We start from the raw sequence: 18763 nt of genomic DNA, 5'->3' as shown, positions 1-18763 counted from the left end.
ACCCGAGAGAGCTTCCGTGACCAGAGCTGAAAGCCCTTGAATGACAAAATGAATGGTAATAGTATGGAATTACGCCTCACAGAGTGCACCCTCACGCAGCCTCGATGAAATAAACTACTGCATAAACCAATGAGGAGGACAACACTTTCTCAAAAGACAATTTCAACTACAAAATACAGAAGGAGCGAGGGAACAGGAAAACACCATTCGGATATACCGAGTAATAATGGCTACAGCAGGACCTATTCGACAGATGTCAGGATCCAGTGGGTAATAGTTTAAGGAGACACTGGGTACCTGCATGGTTTTAAAGTTTCTCCCATAAGCTAACCATTAGTTACCAAGATAAACTTTAACTTTACAGTTAACTGTGACTGTACAGTAGAAAGACCTAACAGACCCATTTTAAGTCAAAGCATCAAGGTCGACGTTCCCACAAGTAAGACACATCAACCTCACATCCCCCCACCGAGTGTCAGCAGGATCAGAAACCAGGTATCAGCGACTCAGCTGTGGGTTGGGGGAGAAAACAGACCCAGCCAATGAGGGCATTTCATTCAGCACTTCAGAAACGAAGGGCGAGGGATCGTGCGGCCAGCACTACTTTTGCTGGTGTACATTCTGGTAAGTCATATTTGTTTTAAATTTCATAACCTTAGAGCACATATTACAGATCAACCTCAAACAAGGTTGGTTGACAAAAAGAGCTGGAATAACAGCAGCAACCACACACCTTTTCCAGGTCCTGGGGTTCCAGGTCCAAACGGTCACCATGTGTATCTGCATTTGACCACCGTTCAAGGCAGTAGGAGAAGGCGTTTCACATCCTACCAATCTGGTCTAAAAGATGTTTACTGTAATTCAGGGCTTATATCTTTAAAGAATGAAGCATGCATAGTAAAGAAATAGGGTTTTAAGTGAAGATGGCCATGCGGATGATGTCAGAGTCCAAGAAAGCAGAAACACTGCTTTCTCACTGAATTATTTTTTAGAAATAAAAAAGGAAAAGAGAAAAATAAGCTCAAACCCTCAAACAGCAACCAAAAAAGAAAAAACCCTCTACTTGATCAGTGATAGCTTTACAAATTACAAGAAATTGTTTAGCAAAAATATATTCCCTTAAATCTATATCTCAAAAAGTTATTATCTAATCCTAAGTCACAAGAGAAATGTCAGAACTTCACCCTAAGAAAAAGTTCTTAACCTCTGTATCACAAGTGGCCTTATCTGATTTAATGTGAAATGATGTTGGGTTACTGGATAGGAAGACGGCTATAGAAAGCATAATACTACGTCTTTTCTTCAGGGAGGATATGACAAAGAGATAAAAAGAAAAATCTGAGTTCCGTTCCTGCACCATTCCTTACAACCTTGTTCAAATCAACTGAGAATTTGGGAGTTTCAAGTTTACTTTATCTGTAAAATAGAATAAGTATCCTAGATACCTGGAAGCATTCTTTGAAGAATCAAATAAAATAACACATAACATTTTATAAACCATGAGGTATGATATAAATATATTACAATAAAATAAGCTTTGTGATTGGATAAATCTAGGTAGAACCTCAAAATTCTGTTTACTGATACATCCCATGTGGTGAAGACACTGAATGTTAATTCTTCAATAAAAGCTCAGGCCACATATTGGCAGTCTGGATTCCAACAGCCAATTATAAGTTTTTCATTGGGATGTCAGAATCAAGGGTCTCCATTCCATGCATACCACAAAGAAGGGCAAGATCTATTAGCTTTCTTCCTCTGCAACCAAAACATTCTTTGTAAGCACTATGCCTGGATGACTGCTAACGTGTTGGATCTTCTCATGCAAAAAGGTTACCTACACACTTAAACTATTCACTGGTTTTGACTACACCATGCTGGCTTTTTGAGTTAACAAGCTGTGAGGACAAGTATAAAACATTTCAATTCAGGTCATTCAAAAGGTCTCTCTACAGGATAAAGTGAAAAATGTTGAGAAAAACTGTTCTCTGAAAGTTTTTCAACAGTAATGGCATTCAGCCAGTGTCTCCTGGAAATGGAGCTGATAATGCTGAGTGAGGTAGGAGGGCAGGCTGAAACACTTCCCACAGAGCTGGCACTGGTACGGCCGTTCCTGAGCATGAATCCGATAGTGCTGAATGAGATGTGAGCTCCGACTGAAGGCTTTGCCACAGTCACAACACTGGCAGGATCTCTCTCCAACATAGTCGTGCTTCCGCTGATAACGAATTAAGTGTGTCTTGTTGCGGGGCAGCCCAGGGGGAAGGGCCTCTGCTGCTTCATGGGCTTTGAGATGTTGAAAAAGATGCACGTCCTGGACAAAAGCTTTGCCACACTGAAAGCACTCATAGTAGTCCTCCTGACTGTGAACTCTTACAGCGCCCCCGAGATCTGCAGGCGGGATGAAAGACTTGCTGACTTGACGGTACCTAGAGGGCCTCAGGGCCAAATGAGTCTTCTGGTGTCTGGTGAGGTGGGGCATGAGAAAGAAGGTTTCGCCACATTGTTTACACCCAAAGGGTTTCTTTCCAGTATGGATTTGCTCATGTTTCCTAAGGCCCATCTGGGTACTAAAGATCCTTTCACAAAATTTACATCTGATAGGTTCCACTGGCTGGGGTCTGACACATGTTTCAAGAGCAGTGCGATCCAGGGGACCCTCTCCTGGAAGAGCCCCTGATGGTGTGGTAAGATGAGAGTGTCTCTCAAGTGCATCACTGCCGTGGCTTCCTTCCTGAGCAGAGGTCTTCATGTCACTCGTGGTCACGGGACTTGAAGTCTGATTCTCCTGGTTGCCAAGGTATGACTCTGATGGATCATCAGGAGAAGACGCTCCTACACAGACATGGCAGAAGTTACCTACCTGACCCTCCCTTCCTGCCCCAAAGAATGATTTTTATATGGACAAGCTCTGCTTTGGGATTAATTCTTTGGTTTCAGGTCTCTTCCCACAATATAACTGTGGGAATGAACCTAAGGAGAAAATCAAAACAGGATTGGAGGGACAATAACCATTGGAGGGTGAAGAACAGCGGAAAAGAACAGAGAAGCCAGACACAGAAAGTGGAATGAGGGGAACCATATAAAGACCTGGGATGGGGGCTGTCGACATTTTCCAAACCATGCTTGACAGATCACTAATATTTTGAAAAAGGAGTAGCTTTGACCATAAAGGGGTTCCACTGTCAAGTCAACTTGGGAAATACCATATGATACAAATCAAGCAGGTTTCATTCCTGGATGATATGCATCTCATTTCTCCAAGAGGAAAGGGACAGAAAGTAGCATTTCTAAACTGGTATTACCTGGGAATATTTTTAAAGAATACCTATTATCATGGTTCTTCAGGGTCATTGAGGAAACACTATAATTAACAGGTCAACAGCCTCTTTCTCAGAATAAAGCAAAAGGATTCTAAGATTCTAACCTTCTTTGGATCTTAATTTTATTTCAACCTAATCTACAATGCCAACCAACCAATATCCTTCAATCCAAAATTTATTAAATGCCTATTTTGTGCAAGGCATTGCCCAACCAGATGATTATCAGCAATCTGCAAAGAAGACCTCAACCAAACTAAAATGATGGGGGAATTGATTCTTTGCAAAGACTAGTGGAAGGGATGGCATTTGGGCTCAGTTTAAGTGATGAAGGACATGATGACGGTCTTAGCAAAGACGATGAACTGTGAGGGCTGGGGATGTGGCTCAGTTGGTAGGGTGCCTGCCTTGCATGCTCAAGGCCCTGGGTTCCATCCCCAGCAACACACACACACACAAATTATGAAAATACACAGTCCCAGGATGTCAGAAACACCAATTTCAGTTGGAAGATCTTATAGGAGATGAGGCTGGGAGGCGAATTATACGCCAGAATGGGAAAAAACTAAATGTTTTGCAAAAGTTTGAATTTTATCTTGAGGATGATTTTTAAAAACTGGTTAAGATTTGGGGTTTTATAAAGGCAATTCTTGGGTTGGAGGAAAGCCAAGGAAATCAAGTATAACTCTGTGGTTTGGAAGAAAGAATGATGAACACAGGGGTTGTATCCCCAAAGACCCCTGCAGTGTGCGAAGCAGTCTAGGTGGGACAGCAGAGGTGGAATGCGATGTAGGAGGTCATCGGGTAAGGGGACAGCTGGACCCTTCACAATGGAGCAGGCATTTTAGGAAATGGCCTTTGGAAGGAAGACTCAAGAACAGAGGACAGAGAAGCACCCCTTCTCACTGGCCCTCTTCTGCTTTCCTCACCTGCTTACGTCCACTACTGCAGCCCCTTCTGCCAGTTCTACTTTCAAAGGGCAGCTTGTCTCTCTAGGCTTCCACCCATCCTCTGGAGACCAGCTAAACGGATCTTTCTAGAGTGGCAGTGCCCGACAGAACTCCCTGCCACGAGGGGAATGCTCTACGTGTCTCTGACACAGCAGCCAGTGGCACACGTGGCTCTCAGGAATGGAAATGGGGCTGTTGTGACCCAGAAACTAAATTCTAAATTTCATATAAGTTCAACTAGTTTATACGTAAGTAGCCACACACGGCCAGTGCCTGCCATACTGGACAGCACCGTTCTAGAGTGACAGCACACCACCTGCTCAGTGCCCCCACTACTTCTCCACCTCATGGGAACAGCATCGACACTCCTATCTACCCCTATGTGGGCTGGCCCTTGTCTTTCTCTGTGACTCTCTCCAAGTCCTCGCCTCTTCTTTCAGGAACCCCCGAGCTCATCCAACCCCAGGGACCTTGGATTTACTGTCTTTCTGCGGGTATCAGTCTTCCTCGAGGTTTCCATATGGGTCAGCTCACGTGGGGAGGGAATGGAAAGAAACGTCAGGGAAGGGGGAGTCTGTGGATGTCCACAGATCTTAGGAACCAGCCTGGGGGAAGTAGGGGCTGAGGAAACCGAAGGGTCATTATGCCAAGGTCTTTTGCTTGCTCAGCTAAAGAGGAAGACCTATGATCCCACCGCAAGAAGAAAGGCACAAATGAATGAAGGGATGGAATACTAGAGAAAAGGACACTGCCCTCCCTGGAGCTGGGCCAAAGAGGAACTCACGCTGCAGGAAGAGGTGAGGGCGAATGCTGAGGAGAGACGGCCCTTGAGTGAGAGCACCTCCCAGCCTTCTCCTGGACCTGAGGGCTTTGAGGAAGGCCCTGATGGCATCTGCTGCCCACTGGGCCCTCCCCTCCCCTGGGCAGGGCGCTGCCTTCCCACGATTCTTATCTCCATAGCTTCCCCTCACCACTCACTCGGACACGTCACTGTCCTCCTGTCCTCCTCCACTGCCCATGCCTCTTCTTTCAGGAGTGAGATAATGTCAGGTTTAGAGAACTGGCACCCTGTTGAGGAAGAAAGGAACTGTAAATCGTAACTCGGGGTTCAGCAACTCCAGATTCTGTGGGGGAATAGAAAGGAGGAAAACGGAGTCGGTTTCAAACCTAGAGAGCAGTGGTTCTCAGGGGCTCTTCCCCCCAGAGGACACAATGTCGGGAGATCACCTCTGTGTCCCAGCTGTGGGAAAGACGCAGGTGCTCCCGGCCCCTAGTGGGTGGAGGCAGGGTGCTGTCCACCATCCTGCGAGGCACAGATGGCCCCACATGTCAACCCTGCTGCTGAGTGAACCTGGACAGAGGACTGAGGGTAGTTTTCCAGCTCTGTACTTCAGCAGGGGGAATCGGACACAGCTGCCCAAAGGGGGCCATTACAGGTCCCCTCTGCGGAATGCACTCCACTCTGTATGCTCCTCCCCACCCATCAGCTCCTCGTTTCCCACGCTGCAATCCTTCCTTCGCGTGCGCTGTCTGATGGTCTGTCTTTTCCCACTCAGACAGGACGTCCATGAGGACAGAGGGACTACTATACCTAACCTAGCCCTATACCACATCTGTCACACCATGACTTCTCTGACCAATTAATGAACACCTGTCCTATTCTGGCCATATCTAGGTGCCATTTAGAGAAGTAGATAGTGTTTACTTATATTTTTCTTTAAACCTCCTTCTTTGTAACTTAAATGGGCCTATTTTAAATGGGAGATTTATGTCAACTCCATAAATTGAAACAAATATCATTTGCAAAAACACCAAAAAACAAAAAACCTAGATACTGTAAGAAACCAAGATTATTCACTGCTAACTGGCTTTTTTTTCCCCTAAATAAGAATTATACCTGAGGTCTTCTCTCTACTAAAATGGAAGACCAACAAGATGCAGAGAAATGCTAACACCAAACTAACACTTTATACCTGATTAGTATAAGAAAGTTTGAAAGAAAATTACAAGAGAAACATCTTTCAGCAGCAGCACATTAATATAAAGGAGCAGATTCTAGAGTCAGGCTACTTGGGTCAAATTCCATTTTAGAGAAACAATTTAACTTGTTCATGACTCAGTTTCTTCATAAAATGGCACTAATGATAACAATAATAATAATAATGGCAATAAGAAGTCTCTCTCTCCCACAGAACCAGTGTGAGGATTAAAGAAGTTAAACATGTAAAGTGCTAGACTGGTACCTGACACACATTAAGTGCTCAATAAATGTTAACCATTTTATAATTAACAATGAGTTTAATATCAAAGTACTGCCTCTGACCTAGGTTGAACGCAGTGATGACATGAACCAGCGTTACTGACACAACAAGAAGACACAGGAATTGAGACCCTCGAGCCCAGTGGGCAGAAACGAGTTCTGTAGAGACAGCACACTTACCTAGGGAGAGCAGGTTCTGGTAATTCTCCAGCATGACCTCCCGGTAGAGGTTCCTCTGGGCAGCACTAAGGTAGCCTAACTCCTCCGGGCTGAAGTCCACGACCACGTCACTGAAGGTAACCAATTCCTAAAATACCAGGAACACTCCTAAGTGATTAACGTCCAGGAATGATCCCGGCAGCAAGGAGCCTCATGAGAGAGAACTGAGTATAAAGCAGCTGATGTACTGGCTGAAAGTCCCCAGGTGTCCTAATCCAGGGGCCACAGGGCCTTGCTTTGTCTTGTGGTGTGAGAGGATGGGAACATCTCTGAGACAGTTCCTGCTGCTGATCACTACAGATTTAGGCTGGGGGAGACAGATCCTTTCAAGACACTTTGTAAGTAAAGAAAGCAAGAGTGCAAATACTTAAAACTTCAGGAGTATACCAGTGTCAGAATCAGAGTTGTGTTAAAGTCCTGGCTCTGGTTCTTAGAAAGTTTATGAGTTTGTGTAAGTTAACTCTCAGTATCTCATCTGTAAAACTCAAAGCACTGACAGATACGAGGAAACAGTCAATCCTATTAATTGACAGGGAAATACAAATAAAAAACACAAAGTACCATACCCATTCAATTGACAAAAATTAAGAATTTTGAAAACATAAAGTACATAAACATTAGTCCAAAGGATCTCTTAAAGATGCTAAAGGAAATTTAAAATGGTAAACCACTTTGAACCCCAAAATTATGTTCCTAGGAATGTGTGTTCGTATGTTTGGAGAAATGATCGAGCATGTTTATGACAGTACTGTTTATGACGTCTACAACCTGGACACAATCCAAGCATCCACTTACAGTAGAAGAGATACACACCGTGGACGAGGAAATAGAACGACATTCCACAAACACACATCCACTAACCAAGGTACAGACCGCCATCCTGAAAGCCCAAGGTCGATTCAAAGGCAGATACTAGAGGGCTACATAAACTATGATATCCACTTTATTAACATACATACTCTTTTGTATTTTAATGGAGACTGTCTAAATTTGTTATGCAGAGCAACAAATACTAGATTAGATTAGCAGTCCTGTACTGGCTGCTCAGCTCCTACAAAGGGGTCTATTGGATAACCCTGAGGTTTTTTATTCTTTAAAAAATTTCATACTATCTTCCAATATAAAAAAGTTATACGAGATTTCATATTAACTGGTTTTTATGCTTTTCTTAAAACAATAACAAGATCTAGGGACCTGGGCCACATTTTCACATGGCACCATCAGCAGAAACCACGTCACAACTCCCCCTTACATGAGGCAGTCACTCCTAGTGTGTCCTGATCCACCCAGAACAACAACTCATTCACATCACTGCGGCGCCCACAAAGCATCTTCACTCAAGTCACTGACAGACAAGGGAGGGACACAGGCCACGCTCAGGAACACGTGTTCCCAACCTTTTCCTGTTCACCCAGCCAAGAAGCCTTTTTAGACAACTTCCTACCGTCCCCCCATGGTTTTTTTTTCTGATTCTGAAAGAAACACAACATATTGATTTCATTATTTGTCCTTTAGGTTTCCAAGGTGTCATTTAACAAGAACATTAAAGAGCACACTTTTTAATTAACCCCTCACAACGGCACCGCGAGGTGCCCTCTGCTCAGGGCTGCGGCCGTCCGTGCTCTGTGTGCAGGTGGGGATGCCCACTGGGAGCCCACCAGTCCTGGGCCACGTCTGACGGCCTTCTGTGATAATCACAAATCAGCACTGATCCACATACACACTCACTGAACACTTCTGAAACCACTATGCACACAAACCATGACCACAGCGCTTTGGCCCCGAGAACCACTCTTCACTCCTGATGGGCAACCCCACACCACTGAGAGTACTATTCTAGAACGTGCCTTTAAAGGGAAAGTCCCTCTCCAACTGTCGACCCTCAGCACCACTGTGTGGGACCAGGCAGGGCCAGTGTAAGCGGGCCTCCACTGGTAACTAAACACATGACGACACCACCAGTCTTATCTGTGTGATTTTATGTAAGTTCAGAGAAGTTTTATGTTTGGTGACTTCATTAAAATATTTCTCATAGCCGGGGACAGTGGCACGTGCCTGTAATCCCAGCAATTTGGGAAGGTGAGGCAGGAGGATGGCAAGTTAGAGGTGAGCCTCAGCAACTCATCAAGACCCTGTCTCAAAATAAAAAATAAAAAGGACCAGCCTGGCCTGAACCGTGAACCACATTCGGGCCCCTAGGCCCTGGTGGGCCCCAGCACTGGCCCTGCCTGACCCGTGACCCATGCCAGAGCCCCCAGGCCCAGGCAGGCCCAGGGTGGACAGCTGCACAGAGCGGAGGACAGGGCTATGGCTCCCAGCACCTGGTTCCTCTCAGAACTCCTCCCTCTCGGGGCACTGCAGCCACTGTAATAGCCCTCCCCCCTAGAGCCCCCACCCTGGGACAACTGACAGGGTGTGGAGGCAGCCACCCTGCAGCAGCCCACACCACAGCGCTCTATCCCTGAACAGGCCGCCCACAGCCACCCTAAGGCTGGCCCCTTCAGCCCTATCTCTGAAAGTGGTTGCTTCCATCTTGGGACACCTCCACGGCCATCTTGAGTCACCCCTCCTTGGCCAACACCACCATCTTCAGTTTCGACGGCTTCCATCTTGGGACACTGGCGGAGGACTGGAAGCCCATCACCCAGGTACTTATAGATTTGACGCTACCGCTGCCACCAACCAGGGAAGTGGCGGCTTCCATCTAGGGACAATAGCCAGGACCAGGAAGACCATCACCAAGTCCCTGCAGGCTTGGTCACACCAGAGGCAGGAGAGCGCCTTACACGGGGTCGCCTCTTGCTCTCTTTTCTCCTGTTAACAGCCAGCTTCTTTTGATCCATCCTTCACTCTGCCTATGACCTCACACCTCTACATTCTCACCTCCTACCCGTGACATCACACTCCACACCCACACTGCTTCTGTCTTTGTCCACCCTCTTCAAACCTACGGTCTCTACTGCAGATAATAACTGAACTCATCACTTCTGTTTGTTATGACAAAACTCTAATTGTCTAAATAGGGACTCGTTGGTTTAAAGTTATATATCATTTGCATTGGGAGCTGTTAATACTGATCTCCCTCTTAAAGGTGAGACACCAGAAACCTACAGAGACACTTTAAGATTATAGGGTAGAAAGTATAACATCTAGGATCGGCGCTGCTAGAGGGAAGACACTCGGAAAGCATGAAAAGACAGGGAAGAAAGTGCCCCAACACACCAAGATGATAAAATGATAGAACTTTCTGACAGTATAGAAGAAATGTCAGAGAAGGAGTTCAGAATGTACATAATTAAAATGATCTGCAAATCAAATAATGACATAAGAGAGCAATACAGCCAACAACTGATCACTTCAACAAAGAGATAAGAGAGCAAATACAGATAGCAAAAGATTACTTCAAGAAAGAGATAGAGATTCTGGAAGAAAAAAACAGAAATCCTTGAAATGAAGGACACAATATACCAAATAAAAAATTCAATAGAAAGCATCACCAATAGACTAGGGCACTTGGAAGACAGACGGCAGACAATGACGACAAAATATACAATCTTGAGAATAAAGTTGACCACACAGTGAAGATGGTGAGATACCATGAACAGAACATCCAAGAATTATGGGATAACATCAAAAGACCAAATCTAAGATGTATCAGGATAGAGGAAGGCTCAGAGAGTCAAACCAAAGGAATGCACAATCTCCTCAATGAAATAATATCAGAAAAGTTCCCAAACATAAAGAATGAATTGGAAAATCAAATACAATAGGCTTATAGGACACCAAATATACAAAATTACAACAGATCTACACCAACATGTTATAATGAAAATGCCTAGCATACAGAATAAGGACAGAATTTCAAAAGCTATGAAAGTTTCAGGTTACATATGGGGGAAACCAATTCAGATCTCAGCAGATTCTCAACCCAGACCCTCAAAGCCAGGCGATCCTGGAGCAGCATATGCCAAGCTCTGAAAGAAAATGGATGCCAACCAAGACTCTCATATCCAGCAAAATTAAGCTTTAGATTTGATGATGAAATTAAAACCTTCCATGATAAACAAAAGTTAAAAGAATATACAATGAGAAAGCCTGCACTACAGAACATCCTCGGGAAAATATTCCACGAAATGAAAATCAACAATGAAAATCAGAAAGGGAGGGGCTACACTAAAGGAAAAGCCAATCAAAGGAGAAACCAAGTCAAGTAAAAAGCCAAAAACAGACCAAAATGGCTGGGAACACAAACTCTGTCTCAATAATAACCCTGAATGTTAATGGCCTAAACTCATCAATTTAGACAGAGACTGGCTGATTGGATTTAAAAAAGACCCAACAATATTCTGACTTCAAGAGACTCATCAGAAAAGACATCCAGACTGAAGGTGGAAGGATGGGAAAAACATGCCATTCTCAGGGACTGGGAAACAGGCAGGAGTTTCCATCTCACATCAGATAAAGTGGACTTCACACCAAAGTTAGTCAAGAGGGTGAAGAAGGACATTTCACACTGCTTTAGGAAATCACGCATCAACAGGGTGTAACAACCGTGAATGTCTATGCCCTAAACACTGGTGTATCTACGTATATCGAACAAACCCTTCTCAACTTCAAGAATTAAACAGACCATGACACAATAATAACTGGTGACCTTACCATCTCTCTCATCACTGGATAAATCCTCCAAACAAAAATCAAATAAAGAAACTACAGAACTCAGTAATACAATAATTCAGACTTAACAGACATAATAGAATATTTCATCCATTAACAAGCAAGTCCACTTTTTTCTCAAGCAGCACACGGATCCTTCTCCAAAACAGACCATATATTATGCCACAAAGCAAGTCTTAGCGTGTACAAAACCAGAGATAACACCTTGCAAGGCCGGGGTTGTAGCTCAGAGGTAGAGCGCTTGCCTTGCACGCCTGAGGCCCTGGGTTTGGTCCCCAACACCACATAAAAATAAACAAATAAAAACAAAGATACTGTGTCTATCTACAACTAAAATAATACTAAAAAACACCTTGCATTCTATCTGACCATAATGGAATGAAATTAGAAATCAATGAAAAAATTTTAAAAAAAGAAGCTACACCAACATCTGGAGACTAAACAACATGCTACTAAATGAGGCATGGATGACTGAAGACATCAGGGAAGAAACAGAAGAATTCTTAGAGGTGAATGAGAAATCTGATACAACATATCAAAATCTCTGGGATGTATAAAGGCAGTGCTAAGAAGAAAGTTCATTGTATTAAGCTCTTTTATTAAAAGAAGTAAACATCAACAGATAAATGACCTGATATTACATTTCAAAGCCCTAGAAAAAGAAAAACAAATCAACACTAAAAGCAGAAGACAGGAAATAATTAAAATCAGGGCTGAAATCAATGAAATTGTAACAAAAGAAACAATTGAAAAAAACTGACAAAACAAAAAGCTGGTTCTTTGAAAAAATAAACAAAGTTGATAAACCTTTAAAAGCCACCCTAACAAAAAGAAGGAGAGAGAAAACACAAATTACTAAAATCCAAGTTGAAAAGGAAACAACACGACAGACACCACTAGAACACAGAAGACAATCAGAAACTGTTCTGGAGACCTGAAAGTCCCGGAGACACTGACACCTTTCTAGAGGCACGTGGTTTGCCAAACGGAATGGGGGCACCTACCCAACAGACCACGTTCAAGCAAGGAGACAGAAGCCGCCATCCAAAGCCACCGACCGAGGAAAGCTGGGACCAGACGGAGCCTCCGCCGAGTTCTGCAAGACCCGCAAAGAAGGACTCCCACCAACACTCCTGAGGTTACCCTGTGGCTGGAAAAAAAGGGACCCTTCCAACTCATTCTATGAAGCTCGTATCACCCTGACACCAAAGCAGACAAAGATTCCTCAGAGAAAGAAAACTTCAGACCAATATTCCTGATGAACATAGATGCAAAAATTTTCAATAAAATTTTGGCAAATTGCATACAAAAACATATTAAAAATATAGTGCACCATGATCAATGGGGTTCATCCCAGCAAAGCAGGGTTGGTTCAACACATGAAAATCAATAAACATAATTCCCCACATCAATAGCCTAAAAAATAAGAATCATATGATTATATCAACAGATGCAGAGAAAGCATTTTGACAAAATTTAGCAAGTTCAAAACACTAGAAAAACTAGGGATAGCAGGAACATACCCCAACATTGTAAAAGCCATCTATACTAAACACAGGCCAATATCATTCTAAATGGAGAAAATTTGGAACATTCCCTCTAAAAACTGGAACAATACAGGGATGCCTCTCTCACCACTTCTATTCAACATCGTGCTTGAAACTCTAGCCAGAGCAATCACGATGAAATTAAAGGGATTTGAATAGAAAAAGAAGAACTCAAATTATCACTATTTGCCAACAACATGATTCTATACTTAGAGGATCCAAAAAAATTCCACCAGAAAACTTCCAGATTTAATAAATGAATTCAGCAAAGTAGCAGGATATAAAATCAATACCCATAAATCAAGTGTATTCCTATACATTAGTGATGAACCCTCAGAAAGAGAAATCAGGAAAACCACCCTATTCACAATAGCCTCAAAAAAAAAATACTTGGGCTCAATTTAACAAAAGAGGTGGAAGACCTCTACAAAGATCACTCAGAACACCAAAGAAATAAACTGAAGAAGACCTTAGAAGATGGAAAGATCTCCCATGCTCTTGGACAGACAGAACTGATGTTGTCAAAATGGCCACATGACCAAAAGCACTCTGTGGATTCATGTGATGCCAATTAAAATTCAAACATTGTACCTCACAGAAACAGAAAAAGCAATCATGAAATTCATTTTGAAAAATAATAGACCCAGAATAACCAAAGCAATCCTTAGAAGAGTGCAGCAGGAGGCATCGCTACAGCAGACCTTAATATACTTCAGAGTCACAGTGACAAAAGTGGCATGGTATTGGCACCAAAGCAGACCTGAAGACACAGAGAGCAAACCCACACACACACAGTTGTCGAATACTAGACAAAGGTGCCCAAAACACACCCTGAGAGGAGACAGCCTCTTCAACTGGAAATGATATGTACCAAAATGACATTAAACCCTTCTCTCTCCATGCACCAACCTCAGTGGATCAGGACCTAGGAATGAGACGAGAGACCCTGTGTCTAACAGAAGAGAAAGTAGCCCTAATCTTCATCACGCTGGATTGGGCCCCAGCTTCCTTAACAAGACTCCTAGAACACAAGAAATAAAATGAAGAATCTAAAAAGCTTCTTCTCAGCAAAAGAACTAATCAATGAGGTGAAGAGGAGCCTACAGTGTGGGAGCAAATTCTTACCACAGAAACATCAGAGAGAGCATTAATCTCCAGCATATATAAAGAACCCAAAAAACCTAACACCAAAAACCAAACATCTCAATCAATACACAGGCTAAGGAGCTGAACAGTTGCTTCTCAGAAAAAGATACAATCAACCAACTAATATAAAAAAATGCTCAACATTCCTAGTAATTAGAGAGATGCAAATCAAAACTAAGATTTTTATCTCAAGATTCCATCTCACTCCAGTCAGAATGGCAGCTATCAAGAGTAGAAACCACAATAAGTGTTGGCGAGGTGTGGGGAAGGCACACTCACACACTACTGGTGGGAACGGGACAGCTCACCTTTAACCTTTTTGGAGAAGAAGATTCTATGGAAGACCTTTGATGTGTCCCTATATAAATAAAGCAGGCGTGGGCTCCATTTTGCGGGATATAGAAGCTCGATGCGTATGACTGGCTTGCCTGTCCAGTCCCTGCTCTTTGAAATCATTTTTTGTGTCCTGTGTTTTTTAAATCATTCTATTTTTTCTAGCTTTTATTTCTCAGCCAGCCCACTCCACCAAGGGGAGCCCCATTCCCACTGCCTGCGCAGGACGTGGGTGAGAGGAGGGGCAGGGGATAGGAAAGGCCGTGGAATGATCTCAAGAATGGTGTGACCCTACTTCGTGTACAACCAGAGAAGTAAAAAATTGTGCTCCATTTGTGTACAATGAATTGAATAGCATTATGCTGCAAATAAATAATTTTTTAAAATAAATAAATAAAAAGGACAAGGGAGGTAGCTCAGTGGTAAAGAACTCCTGTTCAACACCCAGTACCAACAACGTGTGTGTGTGTGTGTGTGTGTGTGTGTGTGTGTTAAGCATTATTTTGGAGAAAACATAATGGTAGAACATATTATCTTTCATTAAAAATATAAAATCTGGGCTATTCTAGTCTGTCCATGCTTCCCAATGGACTCAATTATCTCAAATCTAAAAATTTAGTTCGATCAGCCAGGTAACATTCAGTATGTCTAACTAAATTTGTATTTCAGATGAACAACAAATAATTTCTTAGCATAAGCCATATTCCAAACATTGCATGAGACATATTTATGCTAAAAATTTATTCACTGTTGATCTGAGATTCAAATTTAATTGAGTGTTTATCTGCCGTATCTAGATAGCCTAAGTTGGGGTAATGGCACTTCAGCCATTACTTAGAAATAACTGGTAAGGAATGTGGACTCTGAAGCCAGACTACCTGAGTTCATATCGCAGCCTTACCATTTGACAACAGTGTGACCTTCAGCAAGTTACTAACTCTTCCTTCCTCCATTCTCTCACTTATAAAAATAAGCATAATAGTTCAAACTACACAGACTTAGATAAGGTGTGATATTAAAAAAAAATCCAAGAATCCCAGTGGCTTGGGAGGCTGAGGGAGGAGGATTGCGAGTTCAAAGCCAGCCTCAGCAAAAACGAGATGCTAAGCAACTCAGTGAGACCCAGTCTCTAAATAAAATACAAAATAGGGCTGATGATGTGGCTCAGTAGTCGAGTGTCCCTGAGTTCAATCCCCAGTACACTCCCCCTGCAAAAAATCAAAGGGATAGAAAATATATAGTATATGGGATAATGTTTAAGTGCAACAAAGAAAAGGAAAGCAAGAAATAGTGGACTGGAGTGGTGGTGTTGTGGCTCAGTGGTAGAGCGCTCGCCTAGCAGGCGCGAGGCCCTGGGTTCGATCCTCAACACCACATAAAAACAAATAAAGGTCTTGTGTCCAACTACAACTAAAAAATAAATATTAAAAAAAAAGAAATAGTGGACTGGAGAGTCAAAAGAAACTTAGGGTAGCGATGGAGAAGGTCAAGGAGAGTAATATTTATATAATGAGCTAATGTAAATGAAGATGGGGTTTACCTAAATAGGTGAGGTGACAAAATCAGAAGGTCCGACTCATATTTGAGTACCAAGTGACAAGAAAGCCCGACTCACCTGGGAGCCACCGGAGGGTCGACTGTTCAACCTCTTTGTATTCTGTGGGTGTTCCTTGGTGCTCCTATTTCCTACAAGCACAGAGTCCTCAGCAGGGAAACCTAGAAGAGGGGATACCATGGAATTGAGTCCTGTCCCGCAGCATCCAGAGAGCAGCCTTCCACTCTCACACCACCCATCCTGCTGTGGGGGGCAGCAGGAGTCCTGGGCTTCCTAGACTAAGAGAAAGACCACAGAATAATTCCTCTACTCAGTGGAGCAAGTTCCAAAAGAGAACACTGTCGTTTCCCAGCTCTGAACCCTTTAATGGCTCCCCACTGCCTTCCAAATGGTGAAAATTCTCTCCACAGTGGTGATCTCTGGTTCCACTGTTCCATCAAAATCACCAGGGAATTTGAGTTTCTCAACTGTAAAACAGAAGTAAGGGTACTCAATGCCTCTGAAAGCTCTTAGATTAAATGTTACCAATGTGGGGCAGACAGTAGGTCACTTTTCAACAGCAGCCCTCAGGGAGCCTTTGTTTCGTCTTTTTCATTCTCAGATTCAGAAGATAACATCACCTTCCCTCCAGAGCCTGAACCTTGAGGACCGTCCTTGCCTGCAGTCTTTTTCAAGTGCGTGGCTCACTGATTGTTGTTTCCTTCTCCTACCCTATGCAATTCTGTTCCCTGAGTTCCATGCCTTGGCCAAGTCTGAACCTCTGGGATAATATCCACTATGTCCACTTGAGGCAGTGTAACACCGTGAGAGCAGACACAGGCCTAGCTCTGGATCCCGACTGCCAATTAAGACCTGTGGAATCACCAGCAAGTTACTCAACTTTGTGCTATTGTCTCCAGGTCCATAAAACAAGGCTAATACCTATTTCACAAAGCTGTTAATAGAAGAAGATGATTTAATACACAAAAAACACCTACAATAATACATTATAAGTGTTCAACATGTTCACTGCACATATCGTAGAAATTCTAATAAGAAACACATGTACACAGTACTAGATTAACGATCCTTACCTCATGATATGTTATCAGCATTGAGTCAGGCATGATCCTCATATTTATTTTAAATTCATTCATTTACATTTTTAAATACAATTAAGGCCTGTGCCAAACTAAAACATTCCCAATAACTTACATCTATGCATTTGCTTCTTTTCTGTCCATGCTCTATCCTGCCTTCCAGAGATAGTTACAATCTTGGATTTGTATTCATTGTTCCCTGGATAGGTAGATACAGATATCTTCATATTGTACAAAACACTTTGTTTTTAGTATTATTTTCATTCAAAGGATTACGAAGACTGGGTGCCTTTCATCTATCATTCTTGAAACGTCCTTAGTTCCAATCTAATAACTTTATTTTGAAAGAGACCAGTAAATTTTAGAAGAGACTGAACTTTCAGGACTTGTTGTCTCCCACATTTTTTGTTCCCTTGCATGTAAAATTCAGCCATTCATTTAAAAAATTATTCTTTTGATTTGAGTAAAAAGACTAAATGATCCATAGACAATTTTTTCCCCAAACGTACACTAAATATGTCAATTCCAAGGGTGATCCTAGTTTTTTGGTAGGGTGTGTAGTTTTGTTTTGTATTGATACTAAAGTTTAGGCTGAGTAAGAAATGTGGGGGGAAGGGACAAAGCCAGAACTCTCAAATAATAAACATCAAAGCAAAAAAATCAACCCCCCCACATTTTCCATCTCACATCAGATTAGGCAGATTACCCTGATATATAAGACCATTTCTTCATTCAACAGTCACTCCTATGGACTGGGCATACGAGGGCAGTCAGTCAGCGGACACACCTGTCTTACCTTTCTCCCCACAGGCCCGGATCAGGTGTGCCACCAGGGCTCCCGCCTCCCTGCTACTCTTGGGCTGCCGAGACCTCACCCACACCTGAACCTCCTTTGGCAGTGTGTTCAGAAACTGCTCCAGCACCAGTTGTTCTATGATTTGCTCTTTGGTGTGAGTCTCTGGCCGAAGCCATTGCCGACAAAGCTCCTGGATTTGGCTCACAGCTTGGTGAGGCCCGGTCACCGACAAATACTGAAAATGCCTAAACCTTTGATGAGAAACTTTCAGAGTCCCTGGGTTCCTTGTGGACATGGAATCTGGATTCTCCTCTTGATCATACAGAGAAAAGATGTGGGGATTTCTCACGATATCCAGAACCCCTGTCACATGCAGCATCTTCACAGCTTGGCCCTTTACAGGATGGAGGCACACTCAAAGGCAGGCTGCTCCAGGACACCCTGTTGTAGAAGATGGTGGGCAGAGCTGCATCAGAAAAAAAAGATAGCAACACCCAGGACCTGCAGATGTTACACAGACTTACAAATGGCCCACAGAGTTAGGACTGGACATGGGGTGGAGGTGATCTGAAGTACAGGGACTTGGCTCATTTTGCACAAATGCCTAAATACAATTAGTAAATATTTGTGCACACTCTCACACAGATTCTACCTCAGTCCTATTCCCAGGTCTGGAAAATCCACAGAACAGGCTACAAGTATATCAGAAATGGTAAATGAATGGAAAAGAGATTAAAACCCAAACCACAATGAACCAAATTTATTTGATAATCTTCAAAAGCAAGCATTTTTCATTTCAAAAATCATGAGTTAAGACAAGTATATTACACAGAATTAACAAAGATACTTACAAGATATACATCTTCAAAGAAACGGATTCA

The 18763-nt window shown here is 42.9% G+C and overlaps 1 protein-coding gene across 1 annotated transcript; it reads right to left on the bottom strand.

The window, feature by feature from the left end:
• Positions 1–1999: 1999 nt before the first annotated feature.
• Zim2 (zinc finger imprinted 2) lies at positions 2000–18261 on the bottom strand. Its single transcript, XM_077793280.1, has 4 exons — positions 17883–18261; positions 16068–16168; positions 6711–6837; positions 2000–2835 (listed from the first exon to the last, which is right to left on the bottom strand). The coding sequence occupies exons 1-4, from the start codon at positions 18259–18261 to the stop codon at positions 2000–2002; spliced, it is 1443 nt and encodes a 480-aa protein (XP_077649406.1).
• Between the last annotated feature and the right edge of the window lie 502 nt (positions 18262–18763).

The sequence above is a fragment of the Urocitellus parryii genome, chromosome 15 (assembly GCF_045843805.1).
Source record: "Urocitellus parryii isolate mUroPar1 chromosome 15, mUroPar1.hap1, whole genome shotgun sequence".
NCBI classification, from domain to species: Eukaryota; Metazoa; Chordata; class Mammalia; order Rodentia; family Sciuridae; genus Urocitellus; species Urocitellus parryii.
Note: the sequence above shows the minus strand (reverse complement) of the source record. Positions and strands in the feature narration are given on the sequence as shown.